The sequence below is a fragment of the Lonchura striata genome, chromosome Z, assembly GCF_046129695.1.
Source record: "Lonchura striata isolate bLonStr1 chromosome Z, bLonStr1.mat, whole genome shotgun sequence".
NCBI classification, from domain to species: Eukaryota; Metazoa; Chordata; class Aves; order Passeriformes; family Estrildidae; genus Lonchura; species Lonchura striata.
The window spans coordinates 37,412,994-37,438,285 of NC_134642.1; the positions used below are offsets into that span (position 1 = coordinate 37,412,994).

At 34.0% G+C, this 25,292-nt stretch overlaps 1 protein-coding gene across 5 annotated transcripts in view; it reads right to left on the minus strand.

Annotated features, from left to right (window-relative positions):
- NIPBL (NIPBL cohesin loading factor) overlaps positions 1–25,292 on the minus strand; it is a 148,735-nt gene that overhangs the window by 29,297 nt on the left and 94,146 nt on the right. For all 5 annotated transcript variants that reach the window (XM_077790267.1, XM_021551742.3, XM_021551725.3 and 2 more), the window contains 10 exons: positions 12,618–12,800; positions 8,086–8,283; positions 7,830–7,901; positions 7,653–7,742; positions 6,411–6,514; positions 5,147–5,233; positions 2,992–3,223; positions 2,185–2,336; positions 1,400–1,480; positions 775–875 (listed from right to left, as the gene is read on the minus strand). In XM_077790267.1, the coding sequence (XP_077646393.1) occupies positions 775–875; positions 1,400–1,480; positions 2,185–2,336; positions 2,992–3,223; positions 5,147–5,233; positions 6,411–6,514; positions 7,653–7,742; positions 7,830–7,901; positions 8,086–8,283; positions 12,618–12,800 (1,300 nt within the window). The remainder of the gene's footprint in view (positions 1–774; positions 876–1,399; positions 1,481–2,184; positions 2,337–2,991; positions 3,224–5,146; positions 5,234–6,410; positions 6,515–7,652; positions 7,743–7,829; positions 7,902–8,085; positions 8,284–12,617; positions 12,801–25,292) is intronic.

Sequence of the window (25,292 nt, forward strand, 5' to 3'; positions counted from 1 at the left end):
AACACACAGTTCACTGGCTGAAGCAGCTACAGGAATATTTAATAAAACAAACATCTACCTGTTAAAATACTTAATAATAAAGTTATTATGTATAATATCATGTTCTCTCCAATACAATGCAACAAAATACACCAAACTATTGCTGTAATATTTTTTATGTAGTGTTTAATGTATGTGAAATGTATAGGACCTTCAGAAAAGCGAAAATAATGACCATGACCTACAGTAACTTTGACAAGGGCTACACCTACAATAATCTGCAGAAGCATTGCATACTATGAACTTAATCAGGCAACTGTCTTAAGTTGATAAGAAGACTATGTTTCTCCCTGATGTAACCTCAGAAATAGTATGAGTTTACTGTGCATACACACACTAACACCACCTTATTGCTACACTTAACAACATCTAAAGGTGGTAAACTCTGACATATTAGTGGATATAGATATGAAACTGATTCCCTTCCTGAAAAGAGTGCTCTGAGTGTATCCTTAAAGCAATTCAGCCAGATTTAGCAATGAAGAAATTATGTAATTCCATACAAACAGAATTAAAGAACTGACCCACAAAAAGTAATCCTCAACACACATTAACATTAAACTCATTCACATTCTTAGTGAGAAAAATAATGTTTCAATTATTTTTGCAAGTAGGCACTAAAGTGATAGCATAAAATTGAGCAATTATTACAAACTTTTGTCAAACAATTTGTTTTGAAATCTCAACCTGCAAAAAACTATAGTCTACAAGTTATTAATTTACATCAGAAGTTACCTGAAGTTTCTCAAACTCCTCTTGCTAGTTGGCAGTCGTGCAAGGGAAGTGAAAATTTCTTCTAATATTAACTGTCTGTGTTTTTCATACCGGGAGAACACCTATTTAATATTTACAGGATTATTAGACAATGATTTATTGTTACACAAAACATAGCTTTTAAAATATATTGTAAATAATTATACGACAGCATACACTTCACATGACACTTCAATAAATTACAATTCACCTTATTGTTAATGAGTTGCTTTCTCAATGCGAGCATTTCTGTAAATTATACATTAAAACTTTTCCAAATAGAAATTTTAAAAAAATCTTTATATAACATAAATGTGTAATAGGTCTTGAAAATGTCTTCCATTTAAAATAATTTTGTCAATGGTATAACACATTATATTGGAAAGTCAAACAGTATAATATTTCCTTCTATATAGTACTCAGCAAATAGGGGCAGCTCAGGCAGATACAACACTATTTCCATATTATATCAAACTGTAAAAACATGCAAGAATAGCACTAATTCTACACTCCAATTCTCTAATAGAGAGGAAACACAGCCTATGTAAATGCTCTAAGAAATCTCAGCAGGACAGGCACAAGAACCCACAAATTGGAAAGTACTTACTGCAGTCACTAATTTGATGGCACATAACTGTAGCTCACTGACATTTTCTACAAAGAAAGGTGTTATTCCCATCGATGATACCTATCAATGGACAGAAGTTATTTTAAGTATATAGGACTAACATACTGGTACTTAACACAGTTTCTCAAGTTGTTATTCATTCAGCAGGTAAGGCATTCAACAATTACTTAATGTTATTTGCAAATAAAGTTATTAAATTAAGACACTGCTCTTATGAGGAGTGGCTGAGGAGTATCAGACTTTTTAGTGTGGAGGAGAGGAGGCTCCGAGGCAGGCCTTACAGTCCTCTACAACACCCTGAAAGGAGTGTGTAGCCAAGTGAGACTGGTCTCTTCTCCCAACTAACAAGTGACAAGACAAAGGAAATGGGCCGTGAGTTGTGCCAGGGATGGTTTAGATTGGATTTAAAGTGCTCATGGAAGCAGTTCAGCCAACATGCCCATAGATATTTGAAAGACATGTAGATAGGATGCTTAAGGACATGGTTTAGTGGTGCACTTTGCAGTTTAGACTTCATGTTCTTAAGGGTCTTTTCCAGTGTAAATGGTTCTACTACTCTATACCTCAATACAATCAGGTTAAACTTTTCTGAAGTGCAGAAGAGAAGACGCAAATGACATACTGCACAACAAACTAGTCACACCGATATTAAGAATTCAAAAGCTTGTACTTTCAAACTTCATGTCACTGAGACAATTATACTTCACATTTACTCTAGAAAAGCAAAGCTAACATTTTTGGACAGGAATTCTAAAAAAACCTACCTGAAGAATAGTTGTATCAGTGAGAAGCTGTATCTCCAGCAACTCTGACAGGCTGCTGACAATGTCACAAACTTTGTTATACAACATAACTATAACTCTTTGCTTGTGGGTGGAACACTTGGCACGTTTTGCTTTCGAACTTAAAACACCACCTAGAAAATAAAATAATTTCAGTGTTTCAAATATTAGAAAGATGATCTTTCTCACAAAGAGCCCGTGAAACAACTGCATGACTACAGATTTGCAAAAGCAATTTAGAAAAACTACTCAGTAGCACCAGTTTGAAAGCAACAATTTCACATGATAAATATTTTTCATAATTACTCTAAATACTGGACCTGAGATTTTTAGAAAAGATCTTGAATTTTGAGCCATGTGTCTGTAGGTATGTACATGAAAACAAAAGGCTAGAAGTGAAACAATTTTCCTTGAAACAAATTATATACATGGCTAGTTGTATTTCATATTAGTATGAAATCACTTATTTCAAGACATAATAACTATACATAAAAGTTCAAACTTCTAAATACCTCAGTCTAAATACATTGGTTACACTGACATTATTACAGTAAACCAAGGTGCTATATGACTAAGTTCTTCAGATGACACATTTAATTGTTTTTTCACTCTATTTCCATCATCCTCACACTAACAGTGCATTAATTCAGGATACTGTATGTGATAAGAAAGTTCTATCAGTATAAAAGCTGCATACAAAAATCTTATTCCAAAAAGTCATTTACACCAACATACAGTAGATTAACTTTTTATAGCTTTTAATAAGGAAAGATTTCTTAGTATACTAACCACCATGAGGATCCACTCTATACACAGGATCATATTGAGGATAGAGAGTGTTCTGCAAATGAAATTTTGTGTACTGAATAACTCTTTCTATTACGTCCTCAATATATACAGCTTTAGGCATATTTGGTGATGTCATAATATTGATAGCAGTAAGACAAGCATCAGCAGATTTTGTCACTCTTTCCATAATAAGATCTCGCCATAATCTCTCCTCATCTTCAGTGTCATTATTCTGCAACAGGCAAGAGAAACAGCAGAGTATGAACAAGAAATCAAATTTTTATTCTCACCAAGTAAAATAAAATAACATTACTTAAATATGCTTACATACATTCATGTGTAAAATACTGTATTTCCTTTACAATAATTTCTTTTAAAAAGAATGTAATATTTGTTTTACTAGCAACAAGTTTGTAATGTCTCTCTAAGCTACGGGTCTTCAAAGTCCTGTATTCTGTATTCTATTGGAACACAAAGAAGGTTTCTGTGTCTCATTGGGAAGCACTATGAGGGAAGACTGCTGCATGCCCTATTTAAGAGCCATGTACATTAAGCAAAATCTAATTCCTTAATCCAGCGTTTTCTTCAGTGGTACTAGTTGCTGCTTTGATCCATTTGATTTCTGCCACTAGAGGGAATTCTTATACAAAAAGATTGTTCCAAGCCCATGAAAGTGGAATGTAAGTACACAAATTTTTTTTTGCTTCATAGACCAACCTGCCTACTATCAACCTCTTTATCAAATATGTCCATTTAGTTCACCATACGATACTGAGACTCTGTATTACTGTGTTTATATGAGGTAACCAATACATGAGGTAAAATACATGAGTGCTGACATCCAGCACTACTTAAATATTGTAATAGCATTATTACACCAAAGCTAGTGAGAATTTCTCATAGTTTCTCTGGTACAGACAGAGCCTCCAGAGAAAAAGGGTCTTTACCACCTATATGACACCACACTTCAATACTGTTGGCTTTCCTAGTAAAGATCAGAGGTTGGTGAAAATATTAAAGCACCCTCTGCCTCTGAAAAGTATACTGACATGGAGGTAAGATATCTTCCCTGCTCCGTAAAAGTAGCAACCTTACCTCTTAGAAGAGACCTTCTTTGCCACAATTATTCAAATAAATTTTAATCATTTTAAGAAAATCTAAAAGTTGTTTGGTTTTTTTTTAAGGTTCTTTTTTTGAATCCAAGTTTGTTTCTGAATTGCAAGCAATGGACAATTTAATTAACTTAATAATTTTGAGTTCTATTTCAAAAAACTAAAAGAAAAATATCACTTTAAAATCATCAGCATAAAGACTTCATCACAATGAAGTAAACTAAGTAAACCAGTACTTCCTTTTTATGCATTTTTTGTATTGCCTAAGACATTGAGAACCATATACTGAAACTCTGAAACCCCTACAAACTATCTAATGTCTGGTTTTCATGTGCAAGTTCAAATTCTTCCTTTCTGATATAAATCACTACTCTCTTATTTATACAGATTAAGAGTTTTTTTCTGTAAAACTCAATTCTAATCTTGCTGCAATATTGCTTTGAATAGAGAGCGTATAAATAAATACATTAAATGTGAAATATGGAACACCAATCTCATAAAACCTCAAAATCTTTGAGCAGTTTTAGGTATACTAGGAATAAAATCCCATCCTAAAATATTAAACTTCCTGTTAATTTTATTTACATTGACAATGTCACTTCATAGTGTAAGAACACTCTAAACCTTAAACTTCCTCCTTAATGCTCAGGAGAAAGATAAGACTCTACATGAAAACTGCAGTATCTCTTCCATTTTGTAAGGAGGTTTTATGGACACATAGCAAAGAAATGTCCAACAATGCAAATTACACCAGAATTACCATGAATATTTCAGGATTACTATAATATCTAAAATGAAACAAAAGAAAATATAGTTGCTCCCAATACATCTGTTAGTTGTCACTACTATAGTAAAACATGATTAGTATTGAAAAAATACAATCGAATTTTGCCTCAAGTATTAAAATTTGGCAAACTCAATCACAGACGTATCAGAAATCCCTTTCACACACATATAGAGTATTTGAATCTATCACTAAATAGGACTCAAGTGAAGAAAACTATTCTGCACAATGATGTGAAATTATGAAATTTCAAACTTACATGGTTAAGTAAAGTTGAAAGCTTTGATCCATCTTGAATATTCTTCTCCAAAATATTCAGAACTTTTACTGTTTTTTCTGTTGAGAGCTAAAACAAATAAAGAAACATGTCAAATAACTGCAGGAATAGAAATTATTCCAAATTGCTGAAAAGAACATTGAGGAATGAATGACAGAACTTGTACAATCTGAATTATTTCAACTGTAAGCAATTTGGCATAAAGAGAATGCAGATACTATAATGGAAACAGGCAAAACATATTCTTGGATTGCAATTAAACTTCATTTTCAATGAGCAAAACCCACAGAAATAAATTTTAAAATTGCCTGTCACTAATGTTGTGTAGTTATTTCCTTCTAAAAATATAAATTTACCAAATTCATGTATGATCTACAAATTCTAACTGACCATATAGAGCTTTCTTATGAGAAAATCCATACTGCATGAACAAGCAGAAATTAATTCCCTGATATTTGAAAGATACTAAAAGGGAAATGTATTCTTAATACTAGTGTTAACTTCAAAGAAGTAGCATGTTGAAAAAAGTAAACTGAACTCACTGATCTTCTGTATAAGTCTGATTAAATAATTTGTGGAATATGTTGACCTTAAGGAGAGCCAGTTTCCTCTCATCTGGATACTATTCACCATTGGAAGCAACAAAATTGATTTTATATAGACATGTATGTATGTATGAAAAATGTGGAACAGAGGTTAAGGATGAGAATGATCAGGAAAGAGAAATGATCATGCCACCCACAAACTACAAAGGTAGGTAGGGAAATGAAAGGAAAATCCAGGAGGACTAGGTAAAGTTTGGGTTACGTAAATTTGAAATAGTCCAGAGTAATTATAATAGTATGTGGTTTCACAGACACTCCACAAATATAAGTGATCAAGAGCAGGAAAAGAGTTTAACATAAGACTGCCCGAAGCCAAGAGCTCCAGGAAGATAAAAGGAAATCAAGAACACTGTTTCTAGAGGTGAGACATTAACAAATTTGCACCAACAAAAGTTCCTTGAACTGACTGGGGAAGAGCAGGACACAGAGGAGGACCTTTCAACAAAAATGTCTCAGCTTTAGAAAGAGTAACAGTCAGGATACTGTAACTTCCTAAGCACTTCAGGTAAGTGAACAGAAGCCCAGCTGCTCTTCTGCTCTCTGCGCCCTTGAAGAGGGTAGAATGGCATTACAGAAAATTAAGTTTTTCTACGTTAGTGAATATTTTATGTTCAAAAAATAGCTAGATTATGAAGAAGTACCTTGTCCATAATGCCCATTGCCTTGATTTTTGCAGATTCACTACCCAACTCACTAAGCTGATGTTTGCCCAGTAGCAATTCCTGCGGAATCTCATCATCATCACCTTAAAAAAAAATAGAAAAATTAACAATTCTATTTGTAATAAGACTTCTAGGAAATTAGTATTTTTTATTCCATATGAAAATGCTAACTAAAAAAAACAGCTGACTGTCCAAATAATCTAATGGTTCCAAATAATTAGAATCCAATAAGGACTGATAATGACACCTTTTGCTTGAAACAATGAATACTGGTTAAGTATGACTGGTTCTGAAATACCATTTAGGAATCTAAAATGAGGCATTTTAGGCTCTTAAGACTTCTGAAAGTCACAAACTAAAGATTTTTAAAATACCAAATTCCATTTATTGCAGTACTTCTGCCATAATTTTCAGTTCAGTAGAACAAATCTTAAACTATTGTACCCCTGAAGTCTAAATCTAGGCAAGAGCAATAGATGAGAAATTAAGCAACTTGAGATGATCTGAGTCTTAACTGTATTTAAATATATATATATAACAAAAACCATGTTACTAGACACAAAAAGATCCAATTACTTCACTCCTAAGTTCAAGGTTGCATACACTGTGGCTTTAAAAACTATATAAACTTGTTCACTATGCCCCTCCCCTTGTTTTAGTCTTGTGACAAAGACGAAAGGGAAAAAAATTAATGACTACTCCATTATCCATTTCAAAAGAAAGTTACCTTTGGCAACATGAACTACTTCTTTAGACACTTAGTTAAGGAGGCTGTTTTTCCACTGAAATAGGTGATTCAGTGTCTTAGCCATAAATACACAAGGATTCTGTTGTCTGAATTGAATAATTGTATCTGCAAGTAGCCGATGTGTAGTTATGTGCATGAGACATTGCTAGCAGGAGAACCATCGTGTTTACATGCTTGACAGAAGATAACACCCTAATGACATTCCAAAGAAGTATCCTTTCTACAATTGATTATGATTTATCCCCCTTTTGGATTCTGCAGAGAGGCAGAAGAAGGATCTTCTTCAGGCAGCAGCAAGTGAAACTGGAAACATAAAGGCCACCACTGAAGGTGGAAACCGTATAAATCTAGTGGGCTCTACCAATTTCCCACATGAAATTAAGTCACCATGAAGGAAGTTCAAAACTACCAACACAGTTTTTTTCTCAGGTTTCTAACTGGGGTAAGCATTTTTAAAATTTATGATATATTACCAAAAGCTGTGAAATCCATGTCTTCCAGATTTTCCAAAATATTCTCTATTGAAGCAGTAAATCTTTTGAAGGTTGAAGAATCCATCATTTCTGGGGAATAAAGGTAAATTAATAAACAATTATCTTAAATACAAAGCAGAAAATACAAACTGTAGGAAATAAATCTTCTAAAATTACCTTCAGGTGTTAGTTTAGGTTCATAAGCTTTCCTCTTCTTTTGTTTTTCTTTCTTCTTCATTTTTCTAGCCACTAATTAAGAGAATAAGGAGTAAAACAAACACTTTCTTAAAAATTCAAGAAAGGATTATTTACATTTCTTAAACTCGTACTCAATATTGCATGCAATGATGTCCACTTTAAAATATTTAACATATCCATTTAAAAAATCACTAGTAGTATGGAATAAAATTAAATCCTTATAGTGATCAGTTACCCTCGCTGAGGCTAGGAGGAGGAGAATAATCATCCATATCAGAGTCATCGGGACTGCGATTACGGTAACGGCCACTACCAGAAATCCTCCTTCCTTCATGGTAATGACCACTTTTCCTATGGTCACCGGAACTTCTCCTGTCATGTTCTTCATACTCCCAAGCTTCATCTCTATCCTTTTTGTGTCTCTTACGAGAAGCTAGAAATAAATGCATTTTCACAAAATTTACACCGTTAATAGTTCAAAATCAAACATTTTAAAATATTTGAAAGATGTGTTTATGTAGGGCTTAGGGACATGGTCTAGTAGTGGAGTTTGCATTAGTTGTAGATTGGACTTGATGATCATAAAGGTCCTAAATAATTCTATGATTTCAAGTCCAACAGTCTTGTATAGCTGTTCTCTAAATCAAATGGACAACTAAGTTATCAGATACAACTGTTATGGATTACTTATTTTAATGTTTTCTTTTGAATTACAGAAAAACTGTGCTAAATTGGCACAGATACCAGAAAGCATTTAAAAATATGAATTTACAGGACATTTGCATTTTTAAAAGCAGATTAAACAAAGTTGAAGAAATTAAAATAAGTTTCAACTTTTTATAAGAGAATACATAGATAATTTCCTCAGTTATCTAAACTGTAATTGTTACTGGGTGTCCATATTCCAATTCAGTGACTGCCTTATGCATCTAACACACCAGTGAGTTCCAGTGAGACTTGGTAATCTATTTTCTAAAAGATATTCTGTTTTGCCAAGACAACTAAAATTTTTTCTTGATATATACTGCAGGAAATTTGTGTAAAGGAGAAAGCTGGAGTCACAATTCTGGGTCAAAAAGTAAGCCTTTATCACAGATAATTATTCTCAATAATTTTCATGCAGGACCAAAAAGCCTAGCAAAAGTGAATGTTGAAGAAGTTGGAGTAAATATTGTATAAGGATTTGGTGGAAATAAAATGGGGGAGCAGAATGACAGTTTTCTGTTACTTTGAGAGAAAGTCTTGCATGTTTTGAAGTTGACAGTGCTCAGTTTTAAATGAAAGGAATTGGATAAGGAGGTAGCTTTCTCCATGAAATCAGCCAACTTTCAAATTTTTAACATAATCAGCTAACTGAGCTGCCAAAGAGATATCTTACACAGACTGTACTGCAAAGATCACAACACTTCCAAATATCACATTCCAGAGTGGCAGTGTTTATTGCCAGTTGGCTGCTTCTGGACCTACATATAACAGTCCTGATATTGGGTGTCTCTACCAAAGTCTCCTTGGTGTGACTGTATATAAGACTCTTTCTGAGCAAAATGGCTCAAAGTATTTATACAGAACTGGAACTGAAGTCTTACCACAAACCATTTATTAAGAAATGTAGGAAACATACTAGGTTATAATCAGTAGTCAGCCTATGATCAGAACTAATAAAAATAACCCCTAAGGGAACACTTCGGTTTTGCAATGAACCCTAGAGGTTTCAAATTCCAAAAATGTAATAGAGGTGGTCCAAGTCTTAAATATAATAACTCAGTTCCAGTTTCAAGATTTAATGCATCTGGAACAGACTTCCTTCTGGAAAAGCAATAGTCATGTTCAAGATGGCAGAGGTACTAGCACTGTCTAAAACGGTTGAGAGAGTTAACTGTGACTGAAGAATTGGTGAGCCATCTGGGACCACTCAGTGGGTAGGAAATTGGCTGGATGGCCACACTCAAAGCGTGTGGTGAATGGCTTGATGGCCAGATGGAGACCAATGACAAGTGGTGTCCCTCAGGGGTGGGTGCTGAGACCAGCACTCTAACATCCTGGTGACACTGACAGTGAGACTGAGAGCACCCTCAGTAAGCTGCAGGTGACACAGAGCTGGTGCACTGGAGGAAATGAATGCTATTCAGAAGGGAGGGATTGTGACAGGCTCTAAAGGTTAGCCTGTGTGAACTCTTTCACAAGAACATGGAGTCCTAGGACAAGGAGTAATGAGTTTAAACTGCAAGAGAACAGGTTTAGATTAGAGATCAGAAAGAAAATCTTTATGTGAGGGTGGTGAGGCAGTGAGCATGTTGCCCAGTGCAGCTATGGATGCAATATGCCTGGAAATGTTCAAGACCAGGCTGGACAGGGCCCTGAGCAACCTGGACTAGTGGGGCATTCCTGCCCATGTCATGGAGGCTGGGATTAGATGATGTTTAAGGTTGCTTCCTAAACCTAACTCAAACCATTCTATGATACCTGGAGTAAATGTACTGGAAAAGAGAGTAAGAGTTCTATGGGAAAGGCTTTACACATCTTAAGTGACTCCTTTGCCCTATGAGACAGTGTTTGGTGAAGGCAGATGGCCCTTTTCCCAGTTTATAAATCATCTGTAACACTAAGCTCTGTAGGATGAATTCTGACCCCAGTTACATCTCCACAAGAAAAGTAACTTCCAATATTGCTTTCTGGCAGAATTTTAAATTGACTAGTTTACCAATGCTGTATGACAAAACAGAATGGGTTACAGTTCTGTTAGCTTTACAGGACAAATAATGTGAATATTGGAGCAGCTATTCACAATCACTGGTTTACAATATTTATTTTGAAGTCAATAAAATTGACAAAAAAAGTAAGCATTAATAACTTTCCAAGAGTTAGGATTGATTTTATACATAAATAAATACTATTTGGAATACAAACACCCAATTTCCTACTGAATTCTGCTAAACATGTATGCAATATCACATTTAGTAATTACTGTAAGAGAATGACTTCATCAATCTTTAATTTCTCATTATTTAGTTTAATGGCATGTTCCTTCTTAATCAAATTCAAAGAAACTTATCCTTTTCTATACCAATCACTATTTCATATTTTTAAAGTTCAGTTTATGGCAAACAAAATAATTAAGAAACATATATTTGTAACAATACAAATCTATTAAGTGTATTTGCCAAAGATGCTTCACTTTTGATAGTTTTGTCTTGATTCAGTTCCACAGTATTCTTTAAGAAATACTGTAATTTATTTTTAAACCACATGAACTCACTGAATTGATTAGAATGATGGCCAGATCTCTTGAGCAGATATAGTGAAATTAGAAATCCTCAAGGCAAATAATTATTGTGAAAGTTTTCCTTAACTTGTTCTACTTTGTATTTGAGAACTTCAGCAGCCACTATGGCTAATATATAGATTAAAGCATTTGAAATTGTTTACAATTCTCTCCATTCCCATCCAACTTAAATAATTTTGCTTAGTAAATTTATTTTTTTAATTCACTGTTCCAAATTATTAACATTATATAAGGGTGATATGATATGGTAAACAGAGAATATAGAATTCCTGAATGAAGCAAGTCATCATTAATCCTTTCCCAAAATTTAGTCTGATTACAATTTATCTCAAGACATCACATTCATGCACAGAGAAGCATTATTCAGTTATAATTAAAAGGAAAAACAAACAAACACAAGGACATTATTTTAAGCTTCTTTGATAAAGATCAAAGGTAACTGTGTTATAATTTTCATGGGCAAAAACACAGTGTGAAAATTTGAAAAATACTAATTAGCAGAGCAAGCAAATCTTTCCCCTTTGGACCTTAAGAAATACTAAACCCCAAAATACTATATTTTATGAAAGTTCATTAAGGTGTTTCTATAAACAAAGGTGCAAAACTTGGGGAAAACATCACTATAAGCAAGATTGCTTCTCAGGCTAACAGGCTTCTCCTGCAGCCCTGCATGGCTACACCACTCAGACTGAACTGATTCACTTTGTTCTAACAGTTTATTTCCAGTGCTGGTTAACTGTACAACCATAGAAACTAGCCAATCATACTTCTATGAACAAATAAGAAATGCCTTCTTAACTTTGAGGCAAATAACTTTTTTTTTTCTCCTAAGAACTTTATTCAATTGCACAACAAAACTCTAAAGAGAAGCTTCCTCTCTTCCTTTGAAAACAGTTAATTCAAGAATAGTAGAAGCAGCAAATGGTATTTTGAGAATTCATCAAGAGTAACTTATATTTTTCAAGAGCTATGACGAGAAATATTTTAAGAAACTTCTGTGCAGTAAGATTCTCAATTTATTATGTCAGAAAAAGTTCAAGAGGAGATCTTCTACTTTTCTTATCAATTAAACTAAGAATAATTCAAGAAGTTATTTAGTGAAATTTCTCTCTGTGTACACTTGTATGCAAATTCTGTGCTTCTTTAGAGGATATTTTCATTAATCTGAGTACTTAGAAATGTTTTATGGTACAACTGAAAGCAAAAAAAAAAAAAAAAAAAAAAAAAAAAAAAAAATCTAGGGAGCAGTTTCCAGTAATCAGGAAAATAAATTTAACAACTCATTGTTTTTCATCCAGGATGAAAAATTGCAATCAAGTAGTTTTTCTTTTTAAAGTGACAAGGGTTCTTGGCCAGGCAGTTGTCAGGACAGCAAATTTGGGGCTGTATATTTTAGGGTAGTCAGCTTCAAAAAAGTGTATCTTTTTGTAAAAATAAAATATTAGCTTTTTTCACCTTAACGAACAGAATTATGTACTACTTACATTCAAAAGCTTCTTCACTGTCATTATCTTCGTCAGAACTGATTTCAGCATATTTTGGTTTCTCATTAACTGTGCTACGTTTGCGCTTGTTCATTTTCACACGTTCACAAAGTGGCATGGTGGATTCAATTTCTGCCAGGAGCTCAGGAGGCAACTCTTTTAACACTGACTGATCTATGCTACCTATTAGTGGAGAGTAAGAAGAGCAAATGTGAACGTGAAGTAAAAAAGAGGGCCCAGTACTACAATCCTTTCTCAGGAACCACTCACAGGATAACCACTGGCAATCAGTTAAATCACAGTTGGATAGACCTGAAAGTATTTGAGAGCCTTTTTTTAAAGTCCACACTACAATTAGAAATAGCACAATAAATTGTATACACATTTCCCCTCAATAAAATACTTTCAGTCACAAAAATGAATTACCTTTGAATCACCTTTTCAATTACCTTTGGTGAATGATATCCTTGGTCTATTCCAGAAAGTTTAGTCTTATTTCAGTTCATCCTCTGAATTTATCAGGTTTTCTAAGTTGTTTATCAGTTGTAAGTAAACTATGGATGCTTAGTGCCTAATCATTATTTCTGTTTACTATCATTAATTGTAATTAGTGTACCCAAGACAGTAATATTCCCTTTTCCAGGAAGAAGAGACGTGTGGCAAAACTTGTGGAAGTCATATCCCTAAATACAGGCCAAATCATTGACAACTCAGCTTTTGCTTCTGATTTTTTCTTACCTCCTACTGATGATGATGATGCAATGCAAATTGTTACTCGATTTTTTTACAAAACAAAATTGAAACATTTTTATTGAATACAGACAGCTAGCTGAAGCACAGATTCTGTTTCTTTTCCACAGTGATAAATAGGTAGACAATATCACACCATTCTCATAATTTTGAAACCAAGATTAAACCCATGTGCAGTCAGAATGAAAGAAATTTGCAGGCAAAATTTTTCCAACTGACACAAGGAAACCAAATCAATTCAAAAGTATTTCTCTGGAGTTTGTTTATTTGAAGTCTTCTTTTTATTTATTGAAGAACCTATTACACAGATCTGGAGGTTGTTAGACTAAACTGTCAATCTTTTTCCAGCAACTGAAGAAACATTTTTGTCATAAGTGCCACTCTCTCCTTCCCAATGCATACTATATTATTAAGAGAGGAAATCACCTCCAAATTGCTATAACACACATTAATCCAAAAAAGCCTATCTTCTGGATGATAATAAATTCTTTAAACATCTTTAATTTGAATTAGACTAGTATTACCATGATATTCCATCATCAAAATATATTCTGCAAGTCATTTAAGTCCATTAAAAAATAATTTAACTTCAAATATTGGGGTTTTTGAAGTGACATAGTGAAACATATACAAAGTAAAGTGATAATTAAAGTAGTTCCTGCTTCCTTCACATTGTGTTCACTGTTAACTTATTCGTGTTAGGTTGCCATGCTTACACAATGCTACTTAAATTATCAATATTGCTTTTGAAAATGGTGAAAAACATTTCATGGTGTGGTTGGCCATGTTTCTCAGTTAATGATTGATTTTGTGCACTATGCACTTGACTTCAGACTGAAGTATGGCAGCATGGGCAGACCATTTCCTCTGAGTGTACCAGCACCTGACTGGATGACAGCCAGGTCCAGGCTGGATGCTGCAGAGCTGCGTATCTGAGCTCTGTGTCCCCATACTTTGTATGCCTATACAGTACATTTCATTAAAATCAGCAGGCCTACACATGTAGCATGAAGTCTACAATAAATCTGGCCAAACAAAAACATCGCAAGAGACAGCTACAAGTAAATGAATGAAAGTTGCATTAAATCCTTAAATAACAAACAAAACTCACAGGCTATTCTATTGTCTGCTAGGAGTATCTGTTCTTGCTTTCTTTTCTCACTGACTTTTTATTTTGTACTCATTTTTAAAATCAGAAGTTACAATATTCATTAGACATAAGTGAAAAAATGGACTACTTTAAATATTTGTAAAACTAATTTTATTTCTGTCTCAAAATTTTCAAGTTTCTATTTCTCCAGTGCTAAATTCAACTACTGCTTGATTTGCACTCTCTTCTGTTACAGATATTTCAGATTACTATATAAACGTAACCATTTTTATTTTATTAGGAAATAGGTAAACTTTCCTTTATTCAAGTGCAGAACACCGGAAGAGAGAACAGGTGGAATTATTATAAAGCTCTCTATAAGATATCATTGATGTTTTTCTTCCTGTCACAATGTTCCCTGAAATAAGTGTGCCACATACCCAATTTTCTTAGCTGCTGAGGATTGTAAACAATCAAATATGAGGAGTTTTACTTTTGCTGTACAAAGAAGTTAAGCATGACTGCACACATATGTACAATTCTTATATATATGGAAAAGGACTTATCAACCTTTCTGAAGAAAATCAGGGATATTCTGTACTTTTGGTCAAGGCAGAAGCTTGTTAATATTTATTTTACTCTATTAATTATGCTATCTTGAGTCAGGGCAACTCAAAAGACACTAGAAATATCTTACTAAATTCCTTCTTTAATATCTCATATTTTATAATGTAGGCACTATTTTTTTTTGTTCAGAGTGGTGAAGAAATACTTACAAGAATCCAGCTTACCTAAGAATCCAGTCACGTGGCAATAAGAATTAGGTTATAAAACACATACTAATGCCTTTTCAGTTTATGGGAAACTTTATAAAACAATTAATAGGACATGTAACACAAACACCTTTAAAACTGACAAATCCATGTAAAATTATTTTCAATTTTCAAATTTGTTTGCTAAGTTTGCTAAGACCTAGTACCTACTTTCATGTCTTCAATTTATGCAGTTACATTTGTCTCTAGACTGCATGGCTTTTTAAATAGTAAAAAGGAAGCGACTTTACCGAAAAGTTACTTGATAATCTAATAGAATGCCCAAATATATTGTGGAAGGACAGTCAGCACCAATGGAAAAACTCAATTTTCTGCAATATGTGTGCTCAATGTACACCATATGTCTCAAATGAGATTATAGGCACGTGTATGCTTCAGATGTCATTTACACATTATTTCAAAACTTCTGAAACTCTTGAAGTAACAACTGGAAAAAACCAAAACAAACAAAAATAACAAACAAACAAACAAAAACAAAGGAAAAACACAAACAAACAAAACCCAGAAGAAAAGTACGATCATAACACAATCTTTTTCTTACTGCCAGGCAGAGCATTCTAACAAATTCCACACTGGTGAGACTAAAGGGAAGACACAGAAGAACAATTCATTTCAAAGAACTGCATACATGAACAGTCAGTTCTACAGTGCTCCTCCAAACACATGCAATGCTGTCCACAATCTACATGCAAGTTACTTCCCAAAGAAGAAAAAATTCTTGGGTTTGCTTGATTGCTATCATCAAAAAGTTTCTAGGGAAAGATGTTAATGAATCTCCATCTACTACTCAATGTCCACTGACCCTCAAGATAACACATTTTCTCACCAAGCATTTCTTTACAAAATATAATAAAGTTAAAAATCAATCAGAGAATCTCAGTGAGAAATTAACTGATCTGTAAGCCTGGTCTCATATCTTATAGTCTGGAAAGCTTTCCAGAGGGTTTTGCTGTGTATAGGAGAAAAATCTGTATAAATATCTAGAGGATGTAGTATTTCCCTTCTCCATATATGGCTTAAAAAACTAATGGAAAAGAACAGATCTGATTCACGATTCTGTACTGTGTTTTGCAGCTTCAACTTTGTGGAACAGTTTAGCTAGTATCTTTATGCATATGTTATCTTTTAGAGGATCCAGTATCACTTTGTGTTGACTTTGCAAGTCAAGTAGATCTTCCTGATCCAGGCAGATCATCCTTCAAGAGAGGTTAAACATTAAAAAGGGTAACATCATTATGGACTTTTGCTGGGTCCATTCAATATAGACAGCACAATTATTTTTGACTTAGCAACTTGTGTTCATATTAGTTTCACCTGGCTTGATGTAACAACCTCAAACAAGCACCTATGGAAAACAGAATGATTCTTAAAGATGGTTAGGTGAGCTTTCCAGGATCAGAGAGACTGTTCCTGTCATGAAATCAAAACCAACATTAATAAACTATTTTTTTCTACTAAATGCTTTATCTTTGCTTTCTAAACTATGGAAGACAACTGCATGGTTTAGATCAGATCTTAGTACAATTTCCTGTGAACTATGAGCCACCAAGATTAAACTATACTTAAAAAACTAAACTCTGAATTGCTACTTTCATAACTATGAGACAGTTAATACAGTGGAAACATAAATATTACATATTTTTTCAAAAATATTCCATATATTTCCATTTTTGTTGCCTAATTGTCTGCAATAAGCAAAACTGCAGTTAATGCAAATTCATATTTGTAATCTCTCTCTATATCTTGATTTTAAAATGCACCTTTTCCAATTATGAAGACATTATATGAAAGAACACACAAGGGTCTGAGAAGGGAATAATGCCACCTGTTTGGGGTGAGGATACGAATCTTCCCATTTCTCATAGTTTAGAAACTGAAGTCTGACAACTGTATTTCTACAGTAGAGAAATGTCACTCATCTTCATTTGGATGTAAAAAAAAAAAATCCCTACTGACTGCAGCTCAATTTTGTCCTTTTCTTGTTCCTTTTTTGTTACAAAAGACTTTACCTGCTGCTGGACTTCTCTTATTTTGCCAATGACTAATCTATCCAGTCTTGTTATTATTCCACAGATACTAAGCCCACCTTCCTTAAATATCCTCTCTGAGCATTTGATACAGAATATTCCTCCTTTTTCCAATAAAAGCTTGCAGTCTAACTTTCATCCTCTGTCTTATGTCATCTTATACATGCAAGAAGGAAAGCAGTTTCTTTCTGGATTATCTCAACCAGCTTTGAAACCTGTGCTAAATGAAATAAAATATCCTTCTTCTATAAGAAGAGTGCTGCTATCTTGTTGAATAGCCATGTCACTGTAGCCACAAAAGCAGAGACTAGAAGGTTAAATCTACAGCATACTCTCATGAAGATAAAGTTATGTTTCAGATAAGGAACTAAAATAAAAAAAAAAAAAAAAAAGAAAGAACAGATGTATTTCCATATGTTATAAGTTGTTTAGAAAATAAATAGCTTATAACATATTCTAAAATAGCTAACTATTGTTACAGCATAGCATTCAGGCACTGGAATGCAAAGGGCCACAACTCATGAAGATGTTGCTAGTTAAAGCTGAAATATCTTTGATTCTTTCTCAGGTGTGCAAATTTAATGATATAATTTCCACCAGGTTCTCCCTTAGAATGCTCCAGTGTGTTCTGTATATGGGGCAGTGAGCCCCTGGTGATCAAGCAGTCTGCTGCTCACCAGCTTCACACTTGTCAAAATAATTTTGTGCCCTGAACAGTTTCAGGAACAGAAGGGGAAACACAAGAAGATCCCAGTAATTTTTATAGGTGAATTTAAGTTTTGAGGAGGACATATCTGCTCATATGATGGAAATTCTACTTTTATCTCAATGCCCTATCATCAGCTGAAAAACACATAATCAAATGAATACTGGTGAAAACAAACTGGACATTTACACTCTTTCCTCTGCCCTCTCCCCTTCACTGCTGCAAAGCTTACAGAAGGGTATACAGCTGCATCCTACAGGATGTATCCAAAAGGATATAACCTTCTATTGAGTGCTTTACCCACATCTTTTAACTACACATATGAAGGGATGACTCCAGAGCTCACCTCACGTACACTCATGCCAGAAAAAGGATGGAGACTGAGATGCCCTCACCACCATCTAAGGGGCTGCACACACAGGAATTCTCTGCTGCAGTCAATTTAGCAGAATGGAAAAAGGCAATGTTAGGGAGAAGTATCTCCTACATTTCATGGAACCTACTCTAACATATTTTTTAAAACAATTCTTCCTCATCTGCCCCAACACTAGCACAAAGGAAAGGCTCCCAGCCTAGAAGAAAAAAAAAAAAAAATTCAGACTCCCTGCTTTTACTCCGGTTCTTAGCTCTGGCCGTGAAAGATAGACCCAGATAGGCTGGTCAGAGAAGGATTGGACATAGCAACAGAATAATTCCATGATACAACACAGGTCATCATTAACCACAGCTAAGAAACATAGATTCCAAAAGAATTTTACAATAGTAAAAAATACTCTGAGAAGAAATAAACATTTTTAGAATGAGGGAAGATATTTCAAAAGAGAACTCTGAAATACCCAGGCAGAGAGCAGGGAATACAACCAACGCATACTCTCCCAAGATACCAAGAGAACTCACATTGGCATCAATGATATTCTCAAGTATATGATTGCTGTGGGAACTTTCTGTCGGTCTTATTGCTGAATTTTTGTCTGTACAGATATTGATAAAAGGAGGATAGAGCAGTCTAGCTTTCCAAAACGCTGTACAAAAAATAAAGCAGTACTAAGAATAAAAAGAAGCAAGGTTGGCTTTTAATACTGCACAAACTGCTTTGCTTTAATGAATCAGTGTTGGGGGGTGCTTTTGAATTTTGCTGTCATTGCAAAATTGTCACCTGCCCTGAAATTTAGGCCAACTCAGTTTATTGTTTTAGGAAGTTAAGATATTTTGTACAGTTGCAAAATCCAGCATGTAATTATCTGTTAATATGCTTCTATTAAAACTCCTTTCAGTACTCAAAAGGGGCTTACAAAAAAAAGAGGGAGGGTGGCTTTTTACACTGGCAGATAGCAATAAGACAAGGGGAAACAGTTTTAAAACAAAACAGAAGAGACTTCATTTAGATGTTGGAAATAAGTTCTTTAACTGAGAGGGTGGTGGGATACTGGAACAAACTGCCCAGAAAGGGTGTGGGTGCCCCATCCCTGGCAGTGTTCAAGGCCAGGCTGAATGGGGCTCTGAGCAACCTGATCCACTGTAAGGTGTCCCTGCCCATAGCAGGGTGTTGAAATGAGATGAACTTTAAGATAATTTCTAACCCAAACAATTTGTTGACCCTATAATGATCAATGTTCGGTATCTGAAATTTATGACTAATGTATTTTTCCAGCCATGTATTCTAGTTGCTTACTGAGCCTGAGACAAAATACCTTAATTAAATAAAATGAGATTGTTCCTCAAAATTTCTCTTCTTATAAAATAAAAACTTCTATATAAGGAATATAATACAACCAAAACCTCTGTAGAGAATAAGCAAACAAAAATCATTTTACATCTTATCCGTGACATCAAGGCACATCACTTGCTTATTTTTCTTACTATTGCATAGAAACATTCTCAGTTCTTATCACTGAAAATATTGCATGAAGCTACTAGTTTTGCTTCTTCAAGATAACAATTACATAAGGAACAACAACAAAAGATTGCCAGTGTTTTAGCTTTAAATATAAAATAGTACAGGAAAGTAGCTCAGAAGATAATTAAACAGAATGTATATTTAAAGAAAAGTTATTCAATGAAAACAGCAGTTCAATAATTTAAAAGACAAAAAAGGTTTCATACTTTTTTTCTATTTGCTGGTAGTATTCCCACAGAGCAAAGAATAAACCTCAATTTTTAAGTAAACAGCTTAAATTTTCTTACGTGAAAAGAGTCACCTAGAAGAGCTGACAATGCTGACCAACAGAAAAGCTAACTCTCCAGAAGCAAATATGAAGCTCTTTTGTATTTGTATTTAGTCAAATTTATCCTTTGACTAGAAGAAAATTCAAGCCAAACATTTCAAGTACATATCCCTGCACATAAGTCAAGATCAATATCACCTTTAGATTCTTAGACACATCAACAAGTCTGCACTGCATACTGTAACTGACATTAGACAAATTGCTGGGCCACATTTACACAATGCATTGCTGAAAAAATTATTTACTCAAAATAGCCTTAGTTATTCCCAAAAGTAAGCGGAACTCAATCAAGCATCCACGTCCATGAACCAAGAGCAGTTGTTCTGACAAATTAGGTAATAAATGTGTATTACATATGTCAAAGTAATTTTTCAAAAATCAACTAATTAAACAATGCTCTCCTAAATTTACACACACACAAAGCATCATTTTTCAGATAATCAAAGGATAATGAAATTAGTGGGCTGGATCAAAATCATTGTTGCTGTTCAGAATTCAATGTGACACATGCTAAGTTCACTCTTCCTATCCAGAAAAATACTGTAGAAGTAAGAATCAAAGTATTTACCTTAGTAGCAAAGACTAAAATAGGAAACAAATAGCAGGAAAGCAGCCACCAGGTAAGGCTCTGTGCTGAAAATGTCACCCCTATTACCAGCAATAGAGTAACATAAGGAATTACTCCAGTGGCTGATTCCTGCTATGTAGTAATACCAGTTTATCCAACATCTATTTCTGAAAGACTAGCACCAAAAATGAAGGCCCTAGAGAGTATGTACAATGCCCACACCAATCCCAGCTACCTTCTGGAATGGGACAGACACACTGTACCTTAAAATTCCCTGCAAGTAGGAGCAAAACCATTCCAGTGCAAAGCATGTTGGAGAAATCAGAACATCCTAGACTTTAACAAGTTATATATTGTTTAGACTTTTAACTAAATAATGCTTGGAATGTTTTTCAAAGCATGCACCTTTTAATCCAGGAAAAAACCCCAAATAATCAGAGCTCAATGAACAAAGTGCATATTAAAGTGGATCCTCTGCAAACCCAACATATCTTGAAATACTTCTAATGGCACAAGGGTGAGCCAGCCTCTCTTCTAGTCGAGTTAAGATGAGAGGAAGTAGTCATTAGTATATCCAAAAAGAAAAAAAATGAGAAGACTGTAGAACTCTTATGAAAGTCATAGCTGTTTTTCTATAACTACAAATAAATTTTAGTTTGAAGAAGGTTTAAATATTTGAGCCAAGAAGAATCATCATAATTTTTCTGCTGTAAAGGCTAAAATACAGTATTTCTTTCCTCTGAAATGTGGCATAATTTTCTACAGATCCACCTAGTGCTGCAAGATGGTCAGCAGGCTATTATACTGTCCTTGACACATGCAAATGCATTTGCTACCTGGAACTTCAGTGTTTTCAAATTCAAGCTACAGGGAACTGAGGATTTTCACAATGCTAAAATCACAATTTTATGGGAAGCAAGCTGAGTTTCAAACTTTTCCTTTCCCAAGGTAGTAAGTTTTTATTCCAGTTATTTCCTCGTGGCTCCTCTGATTTTGGGGGGTGTCTGTCTCAGCATTAAAAAATTGTTATTTTGGAAAAAAATTTGTGTGAACTCTAAAATTTGATGTGCTAACATCCTTAACCCAATTTTACCCTTATAGAATTCCTGTACATGTAGGATTTAAACAAGGTTTAGAACTGATACCTCCTTTCTGCTCACAGTTTTCATCTGTTACATTCAGCACCTTTAAGTAGTTTAACCAGAAATCAGTGAGAGGCATAACAAGTTCACTCAACTGAGCCCACACAATCTGGATACAGCTTTTCATCCTGAAATATTCCCTTTCTTGTCACTACAAGAAGATAACTGATTGCTGTTTCCCAAGTGAAACTATTTCCAGCAGTGCTAGAACCCAAAGACAGACTGTCATGTTACACAAATACTGACTCAGAGTTACCACAGGCTCTGAAAAAGTTACCTGTAATTAAAAAAACCAAATCAAAATCCCCAAACCATGTAAGCACAGAGCACAGAAGAATACAGAAGTGTTGTTTTAATGACATGAAGATGATCAAGCCATAAGATTTTTAGCTGATCCTGTAAAGAGTATGTATGAGGAAACCTTCAAAATAACATCAAGTCTTTACTCAAATTTCAGATCAGAGCAGCAGGGAACACAGTATATTTAGGAAGACTTGTAGTGAGCAACGAAACCTTACGTCTTCAGCTCTGCGTTATGAAGATAATGAAATCCCATAACAATCTACACAATGGAGGAATGGCCTTCAGACCAGAATTTATTTTTTTCCCTTAAAACAACCAACTCCTTTAGGTGATATAGGAAGATACAAAAGATGCTTATTTTGTAAAGACAATCCTTCAAACATACTATAAACCTACTCGGACATCTTGCACAGATAGTTAAAAGTTTCTCTCATTACTTATATATTTAACAAAGAAAAATTTGACTTGTTCAGCATGCAGTAACTGTGAAGCTGCTAACAGCTCCCATCCCAACACAGCTGATCAGCAAAGCTCTAAAAAAGCAGCACTGAAGCTGAAGTGTTCGCTGACACTCTGAAAAGAAAGGACAGCAAACATGACCTCATTGCAGGCACAGGCTTAAAGGAAAAAGTTTCATGGTTCCCACAACAACATACAATTGCATTAAAACCAAGACAAAAGACGTTAACAGATGTTAAAGTCTGACAAAGAAAATGTCACAGTTCATTCTGACCTGGACAAAATTGGCCACAAGACCCTGTAACAAAAACACTAGGAAAAATAATCTGTAACTTCCCTCTGAGATACACTGAATCTTTCAGAAAAATGCTCAAAAATCAGGGGAGAGAGAGAGAAGGAGAGAGAGAAAAAATACTTCTTCCTTGCAAATGCCAAAAGGGACTCTTGGATTGATTAAATATTAATAGTCACATACTGTGGCTATCTTTCCCATTCATAACTCGATAAAATTTCAAACATGTCTATAAAATTTGGGAAGTTCAATGCAAATAAAGGCACGATTTTAAAATTTAAAATTTACTAAAACAAGGCAAAAAATTGTATGGACTTTCAGTTTGCATAGAATTAATTGTAACTTAATGTGAATCAATTTTATTGAGTTTTGTAATGAATGGGAATTAGCCCCTTAAGAAAGAATGACTATCTAAATGGTGTTTTGAACTAGCTGAACAACCCTATTTTAAACTGCATTTCAGATAAATTATAGCAATGATGTTGTACATGACAAAGCCAGGAGAAGACATCTTGAGGGAGGGATGGATGAGAAAGCAAAAAAGAAAGGACAAAAGATACAAGGGTAATGAAATAAGAGAAAGTAAAATATACTAAGCTACATGGCATAAGAGGCATGTGAGATGTTGAATAATGATGCTAAAAGGTAACACTAAAAAAGAATTGCTACAATCTACTAAGTAGTATAGGATGAACTAAAAGAAGATTTATGAAAATTACAGTTCCTAGTGTATTAAAAAGCTTATAAGTAATAATGGCACCAAGTAAAACTGTGAACACTATTTCAACTGGATTGAGGACACCAAGTCAACGGCATGAATACATCTACGTCAGTTAGTTGTTGACAAATAGACTTTGCCTTATGAAGATAAATAATTTTATAAAATATGTATATTTTCAAACACTGGAATTTACTTGGTTAATTAGCATAATGTGTTCTAGGAAGTAAGTTACCAGAAAAAAAAAAAACAGAACTAAATATACACATCAAAAATCTTCAGTTCAAAGACACTTCCTCCAAAACCTGCGTGTTGAACACTCAAAACATGATTTGTAAGATAAAAATAGTTACATTATTCTTTTCATGAAACCTATTTCTAGTATCATTGTAAGAACCTTATTGTGAATACAATTGCAAAAAGACTTGTATCAGAGTCAAACAATTTTTTCCCTATAAAACATGTCCCAAGTTACTTCAAAGTGCAAGAAATTCAAGAAAATGATAACTTCAGAAAGAAAAAAAAATTCAGGAAAAACTATTATAAACCTAACTTTAAAATCAATGCATTGCTCTTGTGTGACAGGTACTAAAATCACACCAAAAGTCATCAAAACCTTTACACATTACAAGCATGTTACATACATAACCACATATAATACAAACTACAATAAAAAAGTAATTCAGAAACATTTTGGAAAGCATATATGCGCTGCCTATTGTTCAGAAGACTTGTAACTGATCTTCTGCACATAAAAATGTGTGAATTAAAAATCTATCCTACTGAGACTAGATCTGAGTTCTATCAGAAAGTTTTTAGCATTTCCTATCAAGAACATAACTGCTTCATTTGAAAGCTTCAGATTAAACTGCAGATATCATAATTTTATGGCTAACTCTAGATACCTATTACTAGAAATTGAAATTTTGCCTCTTTTGAATCTCAAAAAAGGACAGGAACAATGTTCTTATTTCCAGGACAAAGATAAACCCCTAACAAGGAGGCTAATATTTTACAAAGATGCAAAGTACATCACAATGCTGTTTAGAGTTAATATAAACTGGTTAGTAGTTAGAAAACAGACATAGCACAAGAAATTAATTATACAGAAAACACCTCTTTATAGGTGCACGTAAAATAGTTATACATTCATGAAGATAATTTCTATATCATTCCTTACCAGATCAGCTATATAAGAAAATGTTTTAATCTTGAATTCATTATACACCTGGAAATGGATTTATACATCATCCATCCAACTGCATACAGTTGTAAAACCTCTCCTCTGGCTTTTATTTGTCTATTTTAAGACATGACAACTCTATAAACATCATTATATAAGAAATTTCAATTCTTTAAATGTTAAAAAAAGGAAACCAAATCAGTTAGTAATATTGATTTCACAGTGTGAAATGTTCTACTTCAGTCTGAAACCAAAGAAGCCAAAATGAAAGCACCAAGAAGAAAAACTATCTTATTTTTAAAAAGTGTTAAATCTGCAAAAGAGACCATCAGCTAAATATCAAACCTACAAGCTATTCTAAATTATTTCCTGTCCATAT